Raw genomic sequence first — 21,434 nt, forward strand, 5'->3', positions numbered from 1 at the left:
TGCAGCAGGGCTAGTTCCTGCGCTCCAACTAGAGTATCTGTGAGGGGTTGCAGTGTTATGGCACCAGCACCAGTGACTAAGGCCCAATTTTTCAGCCCCTGTTTAACGGGCGTGTAATTACAATTTTTGATGCAATACTTTGCAGCGGGGCTCGTTCCTGCATTCCAACTAGAGTATCTGTGAGGGGTTGCAGTGTTGTGGCACCAGCACCAGTGCCTAAGGCCCAATTTTTCAGCCCCTGTTTAACAGGGACGTGTAATTACAATTTTTGATGCAATTCTTTTGCAGCAGGGCCGGTTCCTGTGTTCCAACTAGAGTATCTGTGAGGGGTTGCAGTGTTGTGGCACCAGCACCAGTGCCTAAGGCCCAGTTTTTCAGCCCCTGTTGAACAGGGGCGTGTAATTACAATTTTTGATGCAATTCTTTTGCAGCAGGGCTCATTCCTGCATTCCAACTAGAGTATCTGTGAGGGGTTGCAGTGTTGTGACACCAGCACCAGTGGCTAAGGCCCAAATTTTCAGCCCCTGTTCAACAGGGACATGTAATTAGAATTCTTGATCTAATATTTCACAGCAGGGCCCGTTTCTGCGCCCACCAAGATTAACTGTGAGGACTTACAGTGTTGTGCCACCAGCACCACCACCACCGAAGGCCCAATTTTTCTGGCCCTGTTCAACAGGGGCATGTAATTACAATTCTTGATTGATTATTTCACAGCAGGGCACGTTTCTGCGCCCAGCAAGATTAACTGTGAGGACTTACAATGTTGTGGCACCAGCACCAACACCACCACCAAAGCCCCAATTTTTCAGCCCCTGTTCAACAGGGGCATGTAATTACAATTCTTGATTTAATATTTCACAGCAGGGCCCGTTCCAGCGCCCACCAAGAGTAACTGTGAGGATTTACAGTGTTGTGGCACCAGCACCACCACCACCATCACCAAAGGCCCAATTTTTCTGTCCCTGTTTAACAGGGGCATGTAATTACAATTCTTGATCTAATATTTCATAGCAGGGCCCTGTGAGGGCTTACAGTGTTGAGGCCACAACAACACCTAAGGCCCAAATTTCTGCTGAGTATATAAGGCAGGCCCCTACTTTCAAACATCCAACTTACAAACGACTCCTACTTGTAAATGGAAGGAGACAACAGGAAGTGAGATGAAATCTACCCCATAGGAAGGGAAATTCTCTCCTGTAAGAGTTAATATGGGGAAATCTTTTCTCATTTCCACTGATGCTTTATCACCAATCCTTGTTTCACTAAAAAACCCAAATTTTCAAAAAACATTTGTCAATGGGACAAAAAGTGAGGTGAATTCTTCTGATAACCCTTCCCTATGTTTTCCAAAAAGCTTAAAAACAGATTTTTTGGCTGGAGCTACACTTTAAAAATGTACCAGTTCAAAATTACAAACAGATTATACTTAACAACAAACCTACAGTCCCTGTCTTGTTTGCACCGCCTGTATACTGCTGTTCAGAGTATATAGTGCCTGGGGGCCCCACGCCTTTCCTTTTTTTAATTTGGGTGTGGGGTTCCCCTTAATATCCATACAGGACCCAAAGGGCCTGGTAATGGACTGGAGGGTACCCATGCCGTTTGTCCCACTGATTTTCATCCATATTGCCAGGGCCCGATATTACATTAAAGCCGCAAGCAGTTTTAATTGACTTTTTTTCCTTTAAAAATGTAATTTTGTGCAGGGACTGTTCTAAGCACGGGAAACACATGCCACTTTACAGGCATACTATAGACACTCCCCAGGTACGATATTTAAAGGAATATTTCACTTTTTTTTTTTTTTACTTTAAGCATCATTAAAATCACTGCTCCCGAAAAAACAGCAATTTTTAAAAGTTTTTTTTTGCATTGATACACGTCCCCTGGGGCAGGACCCGGGTCCCCAAACCATTTTTAGGACAATACCAAGCAAAATAGCCTTTAAAATTAGCACTTTTGATTTTGAACGTTAGAGTCCCATAGACGTCAATGGGCTCCTAACGTTCATGCAAATTTTCGGTCCGTTCGCAGGTTATGGTGCGAACCGAACTGGGGGGTGTTCAGCTCATCCCTAATGTTGATATTGTATTTGCAGATTGTAAGCTCTAACGAGCAGGGCCCTCTGAATCCTCCTGGATTAAATTGTATTGTAATTGTACTGTCTACCCTCATGCTGTGCAAACTATTGGCGCTATATAAATTCTGTATAATAATAATTTATGCAAACTTTGCAATATTGAACTCACTATGAACCCAGTGAGTGTCAGGAGTCAAACGAAGAGAATGTGCTTGTAAGATTTAGATGCTGCGTTTAATTGGCATGAGGCGTGAAAGGCCTGCAATCCACACAGACATTCTCAGCATTCCATATCTGGCACATTAGGACTTTGCATAGTCCTAGATTTGAGTTCCTATTTTAGAATGTGCTCATTATTTGAATGCTTAGAAAACAGCTGGCATGAATCATTAACATATCACAACACAAACTGTTTGTGTTCTGCTTTGTGTTGTTGTGAACGCGCTACACACAATACATGTCTATTGGCATAATACATTTATGAGGGAGAATAGTACAGGAAATAAAAAATCCACCTTTCACAAGAGGAATAGGGGGTTGCTATTGCTAAATTCCATCTGAAAATGATATTTGCCTGTTGTTTTGTTGACCCTCTAACCTCAGTACTCATTGACCTGGATTAAGTATGAACCTTGGGAAGGTCAGAAAAAAGTCTAGGTCAGCAACTCCGAGTACTCCACTTCAGCCTTCACCCAACGCTTTGAAACACCCGTAGTGTCAATCCTTCACCAATGGTATAAATTAGGGTTGCACCGATACCACTTTTTTAAGATCAAGTACAAGTACCGATACTTTTTTTCAAGTACTCAGCGAAACAGATTACGATACTTTTTTTAAAGTCATGTGAAACTTTTTCTTAGTTTCTGTTAGAAAATTTTGTAAATAAGTAATTTTTCTCCTTCACTGATGTGCGCTGATGAGGCTTCACTGATGGGTACAGATAGGCTGCACCAATGGGCACTGATGAGGCAGCACTGATAGGATTAGGTCGGTGGCACTGATGAGGCGGCACTGAAGGGCACTGATGGGGTGGCACTGATGAGGTGGCACTAATATACAGCATTGATGGGCACTGAAGTGATTGGTGGCACTGATATGCAGCACTGATAAACACTGATAGGTGACACTGATGAGGTGGCACTAATGGGTGGCAATGATAGGTGGCACCTATGGGCTGTACTGATGGGCACAGAAAGGCACCACTGATTGGCAATTGGTTGGCAATTACATAATTATGAGACACCGAATATTCAATTCTGTTAGCAAGACAGACAAAGTGATGTTTCGTCAGAACACCACGACGGCCATCTTGTTACACCCTGCACTCGGCCGCAGTAAGCTTGCAGTCAGAAGGCTGCAGCGGGCATCTTGGTACACCCACCCCATATAGTTAGTGAACTGTATGGGCTGGGTGTAACAAGATGTCTGCTTCCATCTTCTGAATACAGGCTTACTGCGGCTGAGTGCAGGGTGTACCAAGATGGGCGTTGCGGTGTTCTTACGGAACGTCACTTCCATTACCGAATGTGATGGGTCGCCAATTCTGACAGAACACCTGGCATTGGGAACATAGCAGCAGCGCCCCCGCACCCTTGCCCAGCTTACTTGCCACTGCTGCCGGCATGTTGTGTTGACTCCCTCTCTGCCTACTGCCTTCCAGGAACGACAAGTACTCGTGCAAATGCTTGGTATCGATACCGATACTAGTATCGGTGCAACCCTAGTTGAAAGACACACTCACCAGAAGGATATGCTGTCTATTACTAGAACAGCAATAAGCGCTTTGTGTAAATGCCATCCAGCATCACCACTCTTGCTCCACAGATTGCAGGACCAGACTACTTTATTCTACTCCCCCAGGGAAAAGTACCAGTGTTATCAGCATGGAGTCACCAAATTAGGGGCCACCACACCTGCAGAGAATGGCGGCACGATCTCTAGCCCTTCACAGAGTAGCTTTGAGCTACACTGTGCAGGTTTGGCAGGCCCTTATTTGGTGACTCCATGCTGAGAACTCTGGTACTATCCCCTGGTGGAGTGGAATAAAGCAGTCTGGTCCTGCCATCTGTGGAGCAAGAGTGGTGATGCTGGATGCCATTTGCACAAAGTGCTTATTGCTGTTCTAGTAATAGACAGCATATCCCTCTGGTGAGTGTGTATTTTTACCATTGGTGAAGGATTGGCGCTACGGGTTTTTCCAAGCATTGGGTGAAGGCTGAAGAGGAGCACTTTTATATGTTTTACACCCATACCAATATGAACTGTTTATTTTTGTTGTTCTGACAAACTTCAGTTTATGGTCACATTTTCATGGACACTTTTATTATTTTAGCGCTGCATTTTTGTTATCATTTGGTTACTGGTGTACTATATATCTACACTTATTGCATGGGCCTGTTTAAATTTCACTGAAAGAGCACTGACTTTATTTACTATGTTGACTCTGAGTACTGAAGCGAGAGCATGACAACAGCCAGCTAACTACATATTCAAAAAGTCAGAGCAGTAATATCTGCATCCATGTTGCGCTCAAGTCAGGTTCCCTTTAACTCATTTGTAGCACTTAGGCATACATGGTAATACTAAACTTACAAGATGCCCTTTGGAAAGGTTTTGGTGTTTGGTGTGAATCATGGCAATTATGTCATCACTGCAGTAAAAAAAAAAATCCTATTAAATAAGAAGCTTCTATAACACCAACCTCGATAATCCGCTTCATGATGTCACCGTCTTTTGATCTAAATCTATAGAGTGGGTGAATTAAAGGAACTACGGTGGTTAAATTTATAATTATATGCTTTGAAGGCATGACGTCCAGAGACTTCATCTTTCATTTAAAGTAGAATTTTGGCTTATACTATGTTATTTTCAAATAGGAGAATTCAAGGACTGTAAAGCACATATTAAGAATGAGCTGCAGCTATACAATGATTTAAGAAAAATGAGACACCAGTGTGTTATCTGAAACCTTGGATCCAAGGATGCAATTTCATATCTGCACACATAACAACCTCTCTGAGTGTTATTTATTATAGCATTGTCTTTGTTCATCATGTGACAGTGTGTGGGTCTAACGATTAACTACTAGGCCTGAGCACTGCATCATGGGAGGAACTCACATGCTTTCCCATACCCAAAATCTTCAGGCATTTTTCAATGGTGACCACAGAGGGAGTGTAGGGGAAGAACTGGGGAGGCGATTATAACATAGTACAGGGATGGGCTTTACATACCTCCCAACTTTTGGAGGTATGGGAACAAGGGACACCTATTAACAAAAGTATGTAGGCATAGGACACACCCCCTGCCACCCCCCCTCCCCTTTAAAGGAGAATTATACAAAAAAAATTAGTTAAACCCACAAGTGCTTTTTACCACTATTATTTCTTTATAATGGCTTTCGAAATGTACAAATGCAGCAATTTAGACATTGGATGAAAGGTTTAGCACTGGGAAACACTTTCTGAAAAATGAATAGTGGATTTTATATACAACTATATAGATCAGACCAAAATGAGGGACAAATGAGGAGGAAAGAGGGACAGAGGGACTTTGTTGTAAATCAGGGACAGTCCCTCGAAATCAGGGACAGTTGGGAGCTATGGCTTTACAAAGACCATGTCAATTTGCCCTGAATGTACAAGGTGACATGGTCTCTTTAGGTTTTCCTACTGCCTTCCACACAATGTAAACCTATTGACATCCAAGCAATTATTTATTTGTGAACAAACGGAGATGGCAGGATGTTGTAGAAGAGATGACTAATGTTCTGATCATGAAACATCGGAATATCACTCCAGTTTCCTGCTGATCACAGCAATGCCCTGTAAAATGTGTCAAACAAAAATGTGTAATACATGGCTTCACTGCTTTCATAAAATGAAAACCAAATATAAAATATTACTTTATGAACAACCCCTGGATGACCTTTTGAAACAATGAGCCTATACACACAAGTTATTACCGCCCTTCTTCCCAATGTCCTATGACCCCAAAATACACAGATGTTTTGGAAATGCATTGAGAAGTATGGCACCTCACAGAATTCTTCACAAGCTCAATAGAACATATCATTATGTTGGGGAAGTGACAACACACGATTCTAATGGGGTACCCGTGCTGAAGAATTAACTACTGAGCTAATTACAGGGCTAGCCGCTCGTGGTTGAGTTTTGTTTTCCGTTTGAGGTTTATGATTTATTCTATTTTCAACATACTCCAGCATAAATATGTATTATATATTGAGCAAAAGAGATCAATGTATCTAATATTCTGTATCAACACTATGTTATACTGCTTCTACATTCTCCACATGTATCATTTTTGTGTATTTCAACCTGTATTTACAATAAACATTGATTTTAGAAAAATAAAATATTACTAATTGCAGCAGAATTATACAGAACCTAGTATACTCAATATAAAAAAATGACATGAAAATCTTAAATTGGGCATATGTCAGTTTCATAAAACGTCCTGTAAAACTCAAGTAAATTCATTATAATAGAAGCATGCCATTGCTTTTTTTTATCTGAAATGCTAGCTGACTGGCTATTAAGCTATCCCTCTGACTTCAACGCTTTAACTGATCCAGAACAAGTATCCAGATTAGTAAATCAGAAGTCTTTATCTGCATCCATTTTCCAAGTCAGTCTGAAGGGCAGCATGATATCCAGGAATGATTTCCAGAAGTGATTAGCAATAGGAGCCTTTATGTTTTTTAATGGCGTGTGTCTTCTGAAGAACCCAACACCCCTTAACAGAAGTGAAACATAAAACGACACTCTTTGGAAAAAACTGTAATGCAAACTGTGAGCCAGATCTTCTTTTCCAGCATCAGTACATGATCTCCTAAATTCTCTTTTTAGAGGAATGGTCACACATTCCAACAGACACACACCAAAATCTATTGGAAAGTCTTCCCAATAGAGTGGGAAGACCAGGCCATCTGGAACAATGTGCTGTGAAGTGATGAATGAAAGAGTCAAAATGGCCAAAGTAACAATAAACATGTTTGGTGCAAACTGAAGGAGAAGATCTTCATATAATTTGTGAAGAATACAGCAGTGGTGGAAATGTTATGGTTTACCGTAGCTTTGCTGCTTCAGAGCCATTGGCAGTTTGCTGTCATTGAGTCAACTATGAATTGCACATCATATCAATGTGTGCCTTAAACTTTTGGGCACATGGCCTCACATTCTTTTAAGTTAAACTGGAAATGGATCATGCAACATAATAATAATCTGAAGCACACAAATCCACAAAGGAAAAACTCCAAAGCAGAAATGGAGGGTCATGAATTGATCAACTCAAAGATCTGATTGAAATCCCAATAAATAGTGATGGGAAAATTTGAGAACGGCAGCTCATGCAAGGAAACCCAGAAATATCTTAATTCTGAAGAATTTTGCACAGAGGAGTGGTCAAACATTTCACAGAGTTAAAGTGGTTGTAAAGGCTGAAGGTTTTTTACCTTCATGCATTTTATCCATGATGGTAAAAAACCTTCTGTGTGCAGCAGTCCCCTCAGATACTCACCTCAGCCCCATCTCGATCCAGTGCTGTGCACGAGAGCCTTGGCTCTGCGGGGACTCTCACTCCTCATTGTCTGAGGCTGCAGTGGGAGCTATTGGCTTCTGCTGTTGTCAATTGGTTGAGGCTGCAGCGGGAGTCATTGGCAGAAAGGGATTCTGTTCCCCTCTAACTGGCCAGATCAAATTGGAGGGGGAGTCGGGTGTAAATGGACAGCCAGTCTGTTTACATCCCACTGCCCAGCAGGCTGTGTCCATGTCCACTCTGCATAAGCGGAGTGTACATAGACCTGTCATCTGATCTTTCTGCTCAGCTCCACAGGGGATCAGCGGGCGGAGAAAAACAGGATCCGGCTGAACAGGATCAACTTTAGGGAATCGGTGAGGTGCCGCAAAGTTGGTGTTGTACCGATTCAGAAGATGCCGTTGCCAGCAATAGCTGGCGATTTGACATGTCAAATCGCATGTCAAAACGGCCCGATGTGAACATGGGCTAAAAATCCAAATCAGATCAAATTCTGACTCATTCCACCCAAATTTAAGAAGGGAAAGTTAAGTACAATTCCACTTATTCTACTGATCAAAGTCCATCTCATTCTACTTAAAAAAAGGTCCACTTGAATGCCACTAAACTCCGCTATGGGATTGTACAGTGCCTTGAAAAAGTCTTTATACCCCTTAAAATTTTCCACATTTTGTCAGGTTACAACTAAAAATGTAAATGTATTTTATTGGGATTTTATGTGATAGACCAAAATTTTTTACAATAAATATGTGAAAAGTGTGGCGCGCATTTGTATTCAGCCCCCTTTACTCTGATACCCCTAACTAGAATCTAGTGGAACCAATTGCCTTCAGAAGTCACCTAATTAGTAAATTGATTCCACCTGTGTGTAATTTAATCTTAGCATAAATGCAGCTGTTCTGTGAAGCCTTCAGAGGTTTGCTAGAGAACCTTATTGAACAAACAGCATCACAACCAGACAGGTCATGGATAAAGTTGTGGAGAAGTTTAAAACAGGGTTAGGTTATAAAAAAATATCCCAAGCTTTCAAACATCTCACAGAGCACTGTTCAATCCATCATCCGAAAATGTAAAGAGTATGGCACAACTGCAAACCTACCAAGACATGGCTGTCCACCTAAACTGACAGGCCGGGCAAGGAGAGCATTAATCAGAGAAGCAGCCAAGGGGCCCATGGTAACTCTGGAGGAGCTGCAGAGATCCACATCTCAGGTGGGAGAATCTATCCACAGGACAACTATTAGTCGTGCATTCCACAAATCTGACCTTTATGAAAGAGTGGCAAGAAGAAAGCCATTGTTGAAAGAAAGCCATAAGAAGTCCAGTTTCAGTTTGTGAGAAGCCACGTGGGGAACACAACGAATATGTGGAAGAAGGTGCTCTGGTCAGATGTGACCAAAATTTAACTTTTTGGTCTAAAAGCAACACGGTATACATGGCAGAATAGTAACACTGCACATCACCCTGAACACACCATCCCCACCATGAAACATGGTGGTGGCAGCATCATGTTGTGGGGATGCTTTTCTCTAGCAGGGACAGGGAAGCTGGTTAGAGTTGATGGGAAGATGGATGGAGCCAAATACAGAGCAATCTTAGAAGAAAATCTGTTATGCCTTGTACACACGACCGGTTTTGCCATCAGAATAAACTCTGAAGGTTTTTCCGATGGAGTTCCGCTCAAGCTGTCTTGCATACACACGGTCACACCAAATTCCGACCATCCAGAACGCGTGATGTACAACACGTACGACGGGACTAGAAAACGGAAGTTCAATAGCCAGTAGCCAATAGCTTCCGTCTCGTACTTGCTTCAGAGCATGCGTTGTTTTTTCTCACTGATCATACACATTGGGGTTTATTTACTAAAGGCAAATCCACTTTGCACTGCAAGTGCACTTGGAAGTACAATTGCTGTAGATCTGAGGAGGGCATGCAAGAAAAATGAAAAACAGCATTTTTGCTTGTACACGATTGGATGGTAAAATCAGCAGATCTTCCCCCTCATTTCAGATTTCCCCCTCAGATCTACAGCGACTGCACTTCCAAGTGCACTTGCAGTGCAAAGTGGATTTGCCTTTAGTAAATAAACCCAAACGTGGGACTTTAATCTGTTATTACTGGACTTTATATTTTTGCACTTTTTATCTATATGGTATATAAGGCTGGGCTCACATATGAGCACGCAGCGGCTCACAGCAGGAGTCTGGTGCATCCTCGTTCATTGTTACAGGTCCAATTTCAGCCCAAATTTTTGGCTGAATACGGACCTGAAAACAGACCAAAAGACGCACAGGGCACAGGGAGTCGCTGCGGAGATATGTGAACCGGCTCCATAGAAAGACGGTCACAATCTCCTGCTGTGTGAATTGGATGTGGAGAAAATCCACATCCAATTCGCACTAGTGTGAACCCAGCCTTAGACTTTCTATTGGACTATAATTAATTTTGTTTTAGGGCGCTACACTATTGTTTTCACATATTGGTAGGTTAACTGACTTGTCATCACATAGGACATTAGACTAAATTTTAATGGAAAAGATATTGATATAAATGGTTCAAAGTACTTTGTGAAGTGCCACAATTTCCTTGCTTCCTCTGTACAAAATTTGGAAATAGAACTTACTACTTATATTGAAAAATGAAAGTACACATTTAAAATTTAGCTTGAACAAGTCATTTTAAATGAACTTTTTAATGTATAATGTGGCTAAAAAAAGTTGATTATAAAAAAATCTTTGTCGTGCACACTCATGGGAAAAAGGGTATTTGGCATTTTGGCATAATGCCCCATACAAAACTTTCTAATTGTAATAAAACAACATTTACCGAATATGACTGTTCATAGCCATTAGAATCTATAATACAGGCACTAAATGACTCATTGGTAGTCATGCAGCCAAATATGTCGGAGGGTTACAAATGTATTGTGCTATTGACTCCCGAGGGCAGGGCTGATTTTTCCTGTGGAATAATCCTAATTAACAAAAATTGCATCAGTCAGTACATATATCAACATTACTCAAATATTTCTACATTCAGGAAGGGTACCAGCAATATGTCATAATCATATGACGTAGGATGTTGTTGCAGCTATCAATCCTCTGTTGCTCAATGACACCCTAAATTCTGACTCCAGTGTGCCAGGTGGTGTATAGTTCACTTCCCTTTCCTCTAAATCAGCTTGTACATCTAACCATGTACAATTACATATTTATAAATTCTAATTAACCAATTGGGAAATGTTGTTTTTAGGCATTTATACAAAACAAAAAAAATTGAGTAACTAATCCCTTCTGTTTAAAGATGTCCAGATTCAGAGGGCTAATACTCATGGGATCACATACAACAAATGCTATATGGCTCATGTTACATTTGTATTACATAGATCTTTATTAAGAGCCAGCTCACACCTGAACGTGGTTCAAGGTCCATTCCGTGCGATCTGCTGTGGGTATCAATATATTAACCACCCCCCCAAAACACAGATCAAAAAATCAGTGCGTTTGTCTGCGCCATATCACATGGTACAGCAGTACTATGCAATTTAGTGTGGTGCCTTTTTTAAAAATAGCATATGCACTACTTTTGGTGCAATACTGTGCGATTTTAACCCATTTAAAACAATGGGCTGAAAGTTGCACAGGAATTGCAGAACCGTGTTCCTGTACGATTCAGGTGTGAACCGGCCCTAAGATGAATTTTAATGGTATAATAATTACAATTCAATTAAGCGTACTGCTTTTTTTTACAAATTTTGTAGCTCCATAAGTGATTTAATTCAAGAATAAGGAATAGTGCCCTGAGGAACAGCATATGGCATAAACAAAAATTGTGACAGCATGCAATTTAAATACAAATAAGGATATACAACATAGTATAAAATAATAACACTTTTAATTGGATAGAGTAGGTAATCTTGCCTCCGGTCAGGGTATATTTGCTGTCTGTGTCCCATTAAAGAGATTTTTGTTCAATCCCTGTTCTAGAGACAAAACAGGGGAGTGGGAGAAAATCTCATTAGATTAAGGGGAAATTCCTCTATAGACAGCTCTCTACAATCTATCCATACAAAAAAAAAAGTTTTGGCTTTAGGCTCGGTTCACACTAGTGAGACTCTAAAAGTTGCATGATTTCCAGTGCAACTTAAATGTGACTTATTACACTCTATGACTTTTGCAGGAAAATTGCATCAAAGTAGTGTAGGAGTCTTTTTTAAAGATGCAACAACTTTAGTCGCATAGATTGGAACAGGTGTCTTTGAAATAATTGAGTTTCGACTTGTCATGTGACTTTATGTGTCGCAAGTCACATGACAGGTCACGCTAGTGTGAATCGAGCCTTAGATACACATTAAAATACATTTGTGGGGGGTAAATAAAACATACATATTTAATAATAGACATGGATTTAACATATATACTGTATATATGCAAATTGCCCCAATTAAAGGGGTTGTAAACCCTCAGCGTTTTTCACCTTAATACATTCTATGCATTAAGCTGAGTGACCCCAGAAGAGGAGGATCGGGGCCTGTGCATAACCAACTGCACAGTGAAGGTAAGTATGAACGTAAGTTTGTTTTTTTTAAAAACCTGAACCTTTAAAACACTTTTAATGAAAATAGGATTTTTATAACAGCTTACCTGTAAAATCCTTTTCTTGGAGTACATCACGGGACACATAGCCATAGTAATAACTATATGGGTATATAGGCCACCTTTAGGTGATGGACACTGGCACGCCCTAAGACAGGAAGTTCACTCCCATTACTGGGAGTATCTCAGTTTTGTAGCCAAGCAATACACATGTAACCAAAGAGGGGAGGGAATTCTGTGTCCCGTGATGTACTCCAAGAAAAGGATTTTACAGGTAAGCTGTTATAAAAATCCTATTTTCTTTATCGTACATCACAGGACACAGAGCCATAGTAATAACTATATGGGATGTCCAAGAGCAATGCTACCTGAGGGGAGGGAGACACATACAAAAAACAGGGTGCCATCAGACTTGAGGCCCTATACTGCTGCCTGCAGCACACTGCGCCCAAAGGCGATATTCTCATGCCTTTTTACATCCACCTGATAGAATCTAGTGAATGTATGGACTGAAGACCAGGTTGCGGCCTTGCAGATTTGAGCCATGGAGGCCTGGTGATGTACTGCCCACGAATCACCAACAGCCCTGGCGGAGTGCGCCTTGATTTGAAAAGATGGAATCTTACTTTTCAAACCATAAGCTTGAACAATTACTTGCCGAATCCACTTAGAAATAGTAGACTTCACTGCTGTCTGTGCTTTCCTAGGACCTTCAGGCAGCACAAACAAAACATTTGTTTTTCGAATCTGAGCAGTCGCTTTCAAGTAGACTTTGACTGCTCTCACTACATCCAGCAAATGTAGCGACTTTTCCTCCGTAGAACAGGGTTCTGGAAAAAATGAAAGTAGAACAATATCCTGATTTAGATGAAAACCTGACACTACCTTCGGTAGAAAGTTAGGATGAGGATGCGATACTACCCTATCCTTGTGAATAATTAAATATGGCTCTTTACAAGAAAAGAGCAGCCAACTCTGATACTCTTCTTGCTGAAGATATGGCTACCAGAAAAACTAGCTTCCTTGTCAAAAAGGACCAAGGGAATACGTCGTATCGGCTCAAAAGGCTGTTTCTGTAATACCGACAGAACTAAATTCAAGTCCCAAGGGTTCAGGGGTGGCTTAACCGGTGGATTAAGCCGCGTTACCTCCTGTAAAAAGTTACGGACCAAAGAATACAAAGCAAGTGGTCGTTGAAACAATACCGATAAGGCTGAGACCTGGCCTTTGATAGCACTCAGGGCCAGCTTCACCTCTAACACTATTTGGAGAAAATCAAGGATTCTACCTATGACATACTTTCTGGACCCCTGGACTCACACCAGGAAACATATGCCTTCCAGATTCTATTATCTATGACTCTGGAGGCCGGGTTTCTTGCATTAATCAAGGTAGATACAACTGATCCTGACAGCCCACGCTTCCTCAGAATGTGGGTTTCAATAGCCAATCGTTAAATTTAGCGCTTGTAAGGTAGGATGGAATACCTGACCCTGTGAGAGCAGGTCAGAACGTGGTGGAAGTGTCCAAGGGTCCTCTACCACCATCTTCACGATCTCTGCATACCAAGATCTTCTGGGCCACAGGAACCACTGACTTCCTTTCCTGCTTGATCCTGCGGCGAAGTCATGGAAGCAGCAGAATAGGAGGGAATGCATAAATCAGTGAAAACAGATCCCACTGTGTTACCAAGGCATCTGTCCCGCATGTTGGAGGATCCCTTGTTCTTGACACAAAGTTGACGGTCTTTTGAACCTGGACGCGAATAGGTCTACGTCTAGGATCCCCAATCTCTGGCATATTGCCAGGAAGATATCGGGGTGAAGGGACCATTCCTCCAGGAATAACTGCTGGCGACTCAAGTAGTCCACCTGCCAATTTTCTATTTCTGGAATGAAGACTGCCGATAGGCAAGGAACATGATCTTCTGCCCAAGTTAGGATATTGTTTACCTCTCTCTGGGCTGCAAGACTTATTGTGCCCCCCCTGGTGATTGATATAGGCCACTGCCGTGGCATTGTCGGATTGGATCCTGACAGAACAATTCTGCACTCTGAATGTCCAGGCCCTCAGGGTCAAGCGTGCTGCCCGAATCTCTAGAATATTAATGGGCAAGGTCCTTTCGGATCTGGACCACTTCCCCTGGGCAGTCGCCTCCTCCAGGACTGCTCCCCAACCCAAAAGGCTGGTATCTGTTGTTACCACCTTTCATGTGACTGGTAAGAAGGATTTCCCCTTCTGCAGATTCTTGGTTAACCGCCACCAACTGAGGCTCTGGCGCACCCTTGGAGATAGATGCATTGGGAGGTCTAAGGCTTGGACATTTTTGTTCCAAGCGTATAGGATACTGTTTTGTAGCAGTCTCGAATGAAACTGAGCATAGGGAACGGCTTTGAAGGAAGCCACCATCTCCCCTAACAACCTCATGCAAAGGCGAATAGGAGGGTCCTTTTTTGCTCTGACGACCCAGACCAGCTCCTTTATGGCGCTGATCTTTGCTTGTGGCAAAAATACTCTTTTCTGGTCTGTATCTATGATCAGACCCAAGTATTCTAGCCTTTTTAATGGTTTTAAGGAAGATTTCTCTAGGTTGAGAACCCAACCTAGGCTTTCCAGGTAGTTGACTATGGTGACCACGCTTCTGTCTAAGCGGGCTACTTACCTGTCTATCAAGAGCAGGTTGTCTAGGTATGCAATAACTGGTATACCTTGAGTCCTTAGTCTGGCCAGAACTTTTGTGAACACCCAGGGTGCAGTGGCTAGACCGAAAGGCAAAGCTACGAACTGAAAATTGACTTTTTCTACCTTGAAGCGTAGAAATTTCTGATGAGTGTGGAAAATAGGCACATGCAGGTATGCATACTTGATGTCAATTGACGCTAGATCTCCTACTTGCAGAATGGAGACTACTGACCTGATTGATTCCATGCGAAACGAGCGGATATTTAGGAATCAGTTAAGATCCTTGAGATCTAGAATGGGTCTGACATCCCCATTTGGTTTTGGCACCATGAAGAGGTTTGAATAAAACCCCAACCCCTGCTCTTCTATGGGAACCTCCATGATCACTCTTTGAGACAAAAGCCGGTCTAATGCTTGAAAGAGAGACTTCTTTTTCTCTGGATCTTTTGGGAACATTTGACCTCAGAAAATGAGGAGACGGAAACTCCCAAAACTCTAGTTTGGAACCCAGAGCTACTGTGGAGAGGCACCCATCTGTCCCAAAATTCTTCCTGCCAGACCCTTGAGAACTGCAGAAGTCTTCCCCCCCACTCGCATGAAGGGGGGTGCACATTCATAAAGAGGCCTTAGCATTCTGTTTTCGTAGGTTTCCTTCCCCAGGACTTCTTCTGTCCCTGGGGTTGACCCTGAGGTTTGCCCCTTGAACCTGACGGCAGAGGTCGTCGCGACTGCCTAGAGGCTGATGCCCCTGACCCTGGAGAAGGAACCCGTTTAAATAAAGGACATTTATTCCTTTTTTTAATTGGCAAAAGGGTACTTTTTCCACTTGAAATTTTTGGGATGTATTTATCCAAATCCTCTCCAAACAGCCGTTCACCGTGAAAAGGGAAACCAGCCATGATTTTTTTCTTTGCATGGTGCTCCGGCTGACCAATTTTTCAACCATAAGATCCTACGCATATGCACAAGTACAAGGGTCAGGCGTGAAGCCTGAAGAATAGAATCTCTAATAGCGTCAATAGCAAAACATAATGCCCCTGGTAGCTCGGCTAAATCCCATGCCTGTTGATCAGGGATGACCTTGAGCACCTGTCTCAACTGGTCCTTCAGGGATTGACATACACCTATTGCCACCACTGCAGGTCGCGTTACTGATCCTGCCAAAGAAAATGAGCCTTTAAACAGGAATTCCAATCTTTTATTGGTTGGATCCTTAAGCATTTGAGCATTGTCTACCAGACAAGTAAAATTTTTATTCACAGAGGAAATAGCCGCATCAATTGCCGGTATATTCCACTTTTTTGTGAATTTTTCCTCCGTAGGATAAAGTGTAGAGAACTTTTTTAGGAGGGAGAAAATGCTTATCTGGGTGATCCCACTCAGAATACATACGCTGTTCCAGCAATGGATGGACAGGAAAAGCATGCATAGCTTGGGGAGGCTTCAGGGAACCCAAAGAAGAAGTGGGTTTTTCAGCTGACTCATTTAAGGGTAGCTTAAATGTAGAGCGAACCATTTCTGTCAATGATTGTACCAGTAAGATTTCAGATTGTGAAGCTGAAAAAGGCTCTTCCACAGCGGATTCCTCGGAAGAGGAGTCAGCCTCCTCACGGTCCCCTGAGGGGGCCTCATCCTCCCCTGCCCACTGATCCTCTGCTTGAGGGTCCTGGGCGCTAGCAGGGGACCTATCGCATTTTCTCCTATGCAGGGAAGATGCGATTAAAGCAGTCAATCTTTCCTCCAGCCCCACCAAAGCTAAGGAGAAAACATCCTCAGTAATGTAGACAGGGGCTAAAGTATTGGAAACAGTTGCAACACCTAACAAACCCGATGGCTCACCCTGATCAGCTACCTCTGGATCTTCGGGGGGGATGGCATTGCTGGGGTGAGACTAGGGTCCTCAGAGCCTGACGGTGATACCTTTGGTCCCCTCTTTGAGGAATTTGTATGTCCCCTTCTGGACTGCATAGTCCTAAGCACAAATGCAGAGCTACTACAAGGAAAAAACGCACCCACTGCTGAGCAATAGTTCAGTAATTGTTACTGCTATTAGACGCTCAGCCTGATGCTCTGTAAATGTGCCTTAGGGAATGCCTGTTTCCCACACTTACATGCCCAGGTTTTCTTCTGTGTCCCTCCATTAGTCCAAATGAGACTGACAATGGAGCTTTTTTATAAGCTAATTCGCCCTGCACACCAACGCTGCACTAAGCCATGCCCCTTACTTCTTCACTACGCCCCCCTTCTGTGATTCCTGCCCGCACGCGTGGCTCCGATTGGTGTGTGGGGGGGAGCATCCATCACCTAAAGGTGGCCTATATACCCATATAGTTATTACTATGGCTCTGTGTCCCGTGATGTACGAAAAAGAAATTCTCTTTGCCCTTTGCTTTTTAACTACATGTGTATTCTTATATGATCATTTTAAAGCAGTGGCCTCTAAACTGTGGCCCATGGGCAAGATGCGGCCCTTTGCTTGCTTTTATGTGGCCCTTGGGGCACTATTCCTGCCACTGACACCAAAGATGGGGCACTATTCCACAGACTTAAACAATTGGTCACTAGTCCTCCCACTGGCAGCAACGATAGAGCAATATTCCTCCTCCTAATACCAAAGATGGAGCATTATTTACGCCGACTGATTTCAGGACATTTTCTACTTCTGCTGGTCACGCTCCACCCCCCCCCAAAGTTTGAAGGACAGTAAACATGGCCCTTTATTTAAAAAGTTGTGAGACCCCTGATTTAAAGAATACGTTCCATTTAAAAAAATAAATGAATGCATATTTTTGTGCAGGAAAAAAAAAAAAAAAAGTGCATTTACCATTTTTCTTTTTAGGAGCCTGAAAGCATTGCACCCACGAACAGTAGATCGCTGTTGCCATGCAGATCTCTTGCAGACTGTCAGTGTGAGCTGTCTGCTCATACATCTTACGTACAGGCAGTTTCACAGGAAGAATCGAGCAACTACCACAGTGCTTTGGTAGTTCATTGAGAACTACAAGCCAATAGCCGCAAAGGATGTCAGTAGTTATAGTTCATTCATCCACATAACTCTGTGAATGAATGGTGCGGCCGTGTGGGCAGAGCCCGGCACTGCTGCGCTCTTTTCAAAAAGTGACAGTTTGTACGGGAACTTCTCCCCATTCTGCTGTCACAGGGAGAGAGAAAGGAACGGCGAGCTGCTACAGCTGTGAAAACATGTTACACGTTCCACTCTAAAAACCAGTGGAACATGTAACATGTTCTCAAAAGTGGACTTATCCTTTAAGGTGTTTCACAAGTTTGGAAGCAAATAGAATTTTCATTCCTGCTCCATAAGCTGGAAATTATCATAGAAGCAAAAAAAAAAAAAAAAAAAAAAAAAAAAAAGAAAGCCCTTATCCAAAAGCCAATTCTGCAAGTTCAGTCTGCTGAAGTCAGACTAATACAAAATGATACTGATAAGTTTCTATGGGTTACTGCACTTAAAAATTTGGATAAGGCCGATCTGAAATTAACAAACCCAAGTCGTTTTAGAAAAAAGGTGGTAATAATGAAAAAAAAAAATAAAGTTTGCTTTCAATTATTAATTCGCACAAAAATAACAGAATCCAGCTGAATGTTGGAGTGGACAACACATCTATCTTATTGGATGTCATAAATAACTTTGATTAATGTGCATTAAAGTGAACCAGTGAGGGTAGAAATAAGATAGCGGTCACTGCTGGCCTGTTTTAAAGGTACAGAAACCAAGCCTTTCATCCTGATGCTGACTTCAATGCCTAGTTGGCTAATGACCTAAAACAAGCATGTACCAGAGTGAAGTCTGAATGGCAAGACTATTCAAGCTTATTGTCTCACTAGGTAGCAAGGCCATGGATCGCATTAGCTCTACATGCCTGGGACTTTAATGGTAAAACTAGGTGAGTGACAATTCTATGTAACGTGACCCAATGGCCACCTGAAAAACGAAAGGTTCCTCCAAGAGAAAAACATAATTGAGTATGTGCTGTATAATTGAAAAAAAAAATTTATATAAAATAATGTTATCTGGCAATAAATATTGACTATACTCTTACATCAAAATTGACAAAAGATGCAACAAGGATACCAAGTAAATAGAAATATTTAATTTTGACTGACATATGTTTATTAACATTTATAGAAACTGTATGTATAAAATATACATTTCATACAAAGTATACTTCAATGTGTAATGGACAGAAACCCAGGTCAACTACAGTAGTTAGAATTCTTCTTTCTCCAAAAGTACTACAGCAAGCAGCATATTGATTGGTCGTGTGCACATCAGGTTTGCCCTATGAACTTCTTCTTTCAATGAGCTTACATGCATTATTGTTTGGTCTTTCTATGCACTTATATATCACTAATACAGATGCTGATTACAGATACAGGTGTAAGTGCAAACATACATGAATAAAATACATGCAAAGCATTAGAGGCCAATTTCTCAAACAGCTCAACGGATTATTTTATACACTCCTGTTTACATTGTAGTAGTTATAGTTTATCCTATCTGATGTTTAAATGGAACCTGTCAGGATAGAAATATGGAAGTTGCCTATTTGGCAAGCTCCAGTATCACTCTCCTTGTTCACTAACTAGTGATTCAATCTCCCAAACCCAATACACATCCGATCAGATCTCCCAACATGCATATCTTTTTGGTTAAATAAGTACTGAAATATGTATTTTGTGCCTTCAAAAACAAGTCAGCAATGGTGGTTTCCGTATTTTTATTCTGACAGGTTAACTTAAAACACAAAAATTAAATAGGCATTATGTGTAATAAAAAAAACAAATAGGAAGCAGAGAGAACATTTCTGATGTACGAAAAAATACACATTTACACTAAATGTACTTAAAAGCCAACACTGCCTCTCGCAAGTGAATAACCAAGCTTGTTGCGGTTTCCAATGAAGGATGTCAAGCCAACATATGTCTCAATTAAAAGAGGCTGGTTTAGAATGAGGGCTCCATTGGCTCTGCCTGGCACAGGGTTTATCTTGTGTGCTTCTTGCACAGCTTTGATTAGATGATCGGTAAAGCTAGACAGCTGCAAAAAAAAAAAAGAAAAAGAGAAATAGTCAATAGAAAATCTCAATATTGCAATATCATATGCTCCACAGAACTAAACTAAGCGTTTTCACAACAGAAGTCACATTCCCTAAATGTACATATTTTTTTTTCTGTGTTTTTCATTTATATTTAGTGTATTCCTACTGTACCGTCTTGTCCTGAAGAAGTGGCCTTGTGCTGTGAAACACACTAGGGGTTATTTACTAAGGCTGGAGAGTGTAAAGTTTGGTGCAACTCTGCATAGAAACCAATTAGCTTCCAAACTTTTTTGCCAAAGTGGATTAAACAAGCTGAAATTAGAAACTGATTGGTTACCATGCACAGCTGCACCAGATTCGGAGTGCTCCAGTTTTAGAAAATCTCCCCCAATGACTTGTATGAAAAGGGGCAATCTAGCTCATTGCTTCAGTGTATAATAATCTGTGAAGACTCATTTATTATGACTATACATGTCCTATCCATCTTTGACGGTTATATGTATGATTGTTTTATTAACGTTTGATACTATTCTATGTTTTTTATATTGATCAGATTTTGACTTTTCAGGTACATAGAGAGGCTGAACAGTGTCATTATATCTTAAAAAAACTCAATGTTTATTCACAACATATCTAAAAGATCAATCAATCACTGTAAAGCCGGCCCCTATGCTTTCTCTTGTGAATGAAGAGTAGGATACACTGCATCTTTCTTTTCTTGCCAGATGAGAAAAGTGTAAATAAACAAGTGTGTGTACATAAATAAATTAAAATAAAAAAAAAAAAAAAGAAAGAAAAAGCTAAGTCAAAGTTTGATCTAGGTCAGTGTCAATGTCAAGGTCGGAGTCAAAAGGTCAAGGTTAGTATACTTTAGGTAGGATATATATATATATATATAGCCCAGAGACAAGGCTCAAACCTTCTAGCACAAAGTAATTTGGAGGGACGAGACCAAAATTGAGCTTTTTGGCCACAACCATAAACGCTACAATTGGGGGGGGGGGGGGGTGGGGGGGGGTGTCAACAAGGCCTACGATGAAAGGTACACCATTCCTACTGTGAAACACGGATGTGGATCGCTGATGTTTTGGGGATGTGTGAGCTACAAAGGCACAGGAAATTTGGTCAAAATTGATGGCAAGATGAATGCAGTATGTTATCAAAAAATACTGGAGGAACATTTGCATTCATTAGCCAGGAAGTTGCGCCTGGAACGTACTTGGACATTCCAACATGACAATGATCCAAAACACAAGGCCAACTCGACCTGTCAGTGGCTACAGCAGAAAAAAGTGAAGCTTCTGGAGTGGCCACCTTAGTCTCCTAACCTCAATATCATTGTGCCACTCTGGGGTGATCTCAAACGTGCAGTTCATGCCCAAGAATTTACAGGAACTGGCAGCTTTACCAACTGAGAAGATAAAGAGCCTCATCCACAAACACCACAAAAGACTT

The 21,434-nt window shown here is 41.6% G+C and overlaps 1 protein-coding gene across 1 annotated transcript in view; it reads right to left on the minus strand.

The window, feature by feature from the left end:
• Positions 1–19,009: 19,009 nt before the first annotated feature.
• Positions 19,010–21,434, minus strand: part of TPRG1 (tumor protein p63 regulated 1) — a 202,129-nt gene continuing 199,704 nt past the window's right edge. Inside the window, exon 6 of the mRNA XM_073626409.1 lies at positions 19,010–19,978. Coding sequence (XP_073482510.1) covers positions 19,784–19,978 — 195 coding nt within the window. The 3' untranslated portion in view covers positions 19,010–19,783. The remainder of the gene's footprint in view (positions 19,979–21,434) is intronic.

This window comes from Aquarana catesbeiana, linkage group LG04 (assembly GCF_042186555.1).
Source record: "Aquarana catesbeiana isolate 2022-GZ linkage group LG04, ASM4218655v1, whole genome shotgun sequence".
In the NCBI taxonomy this organism is placed as follows: Eukaryota; Metazoa; Chordata; class Amphibia; order Anura; family Ranidae; genus Aquarana; species Aquarana catesbeiana.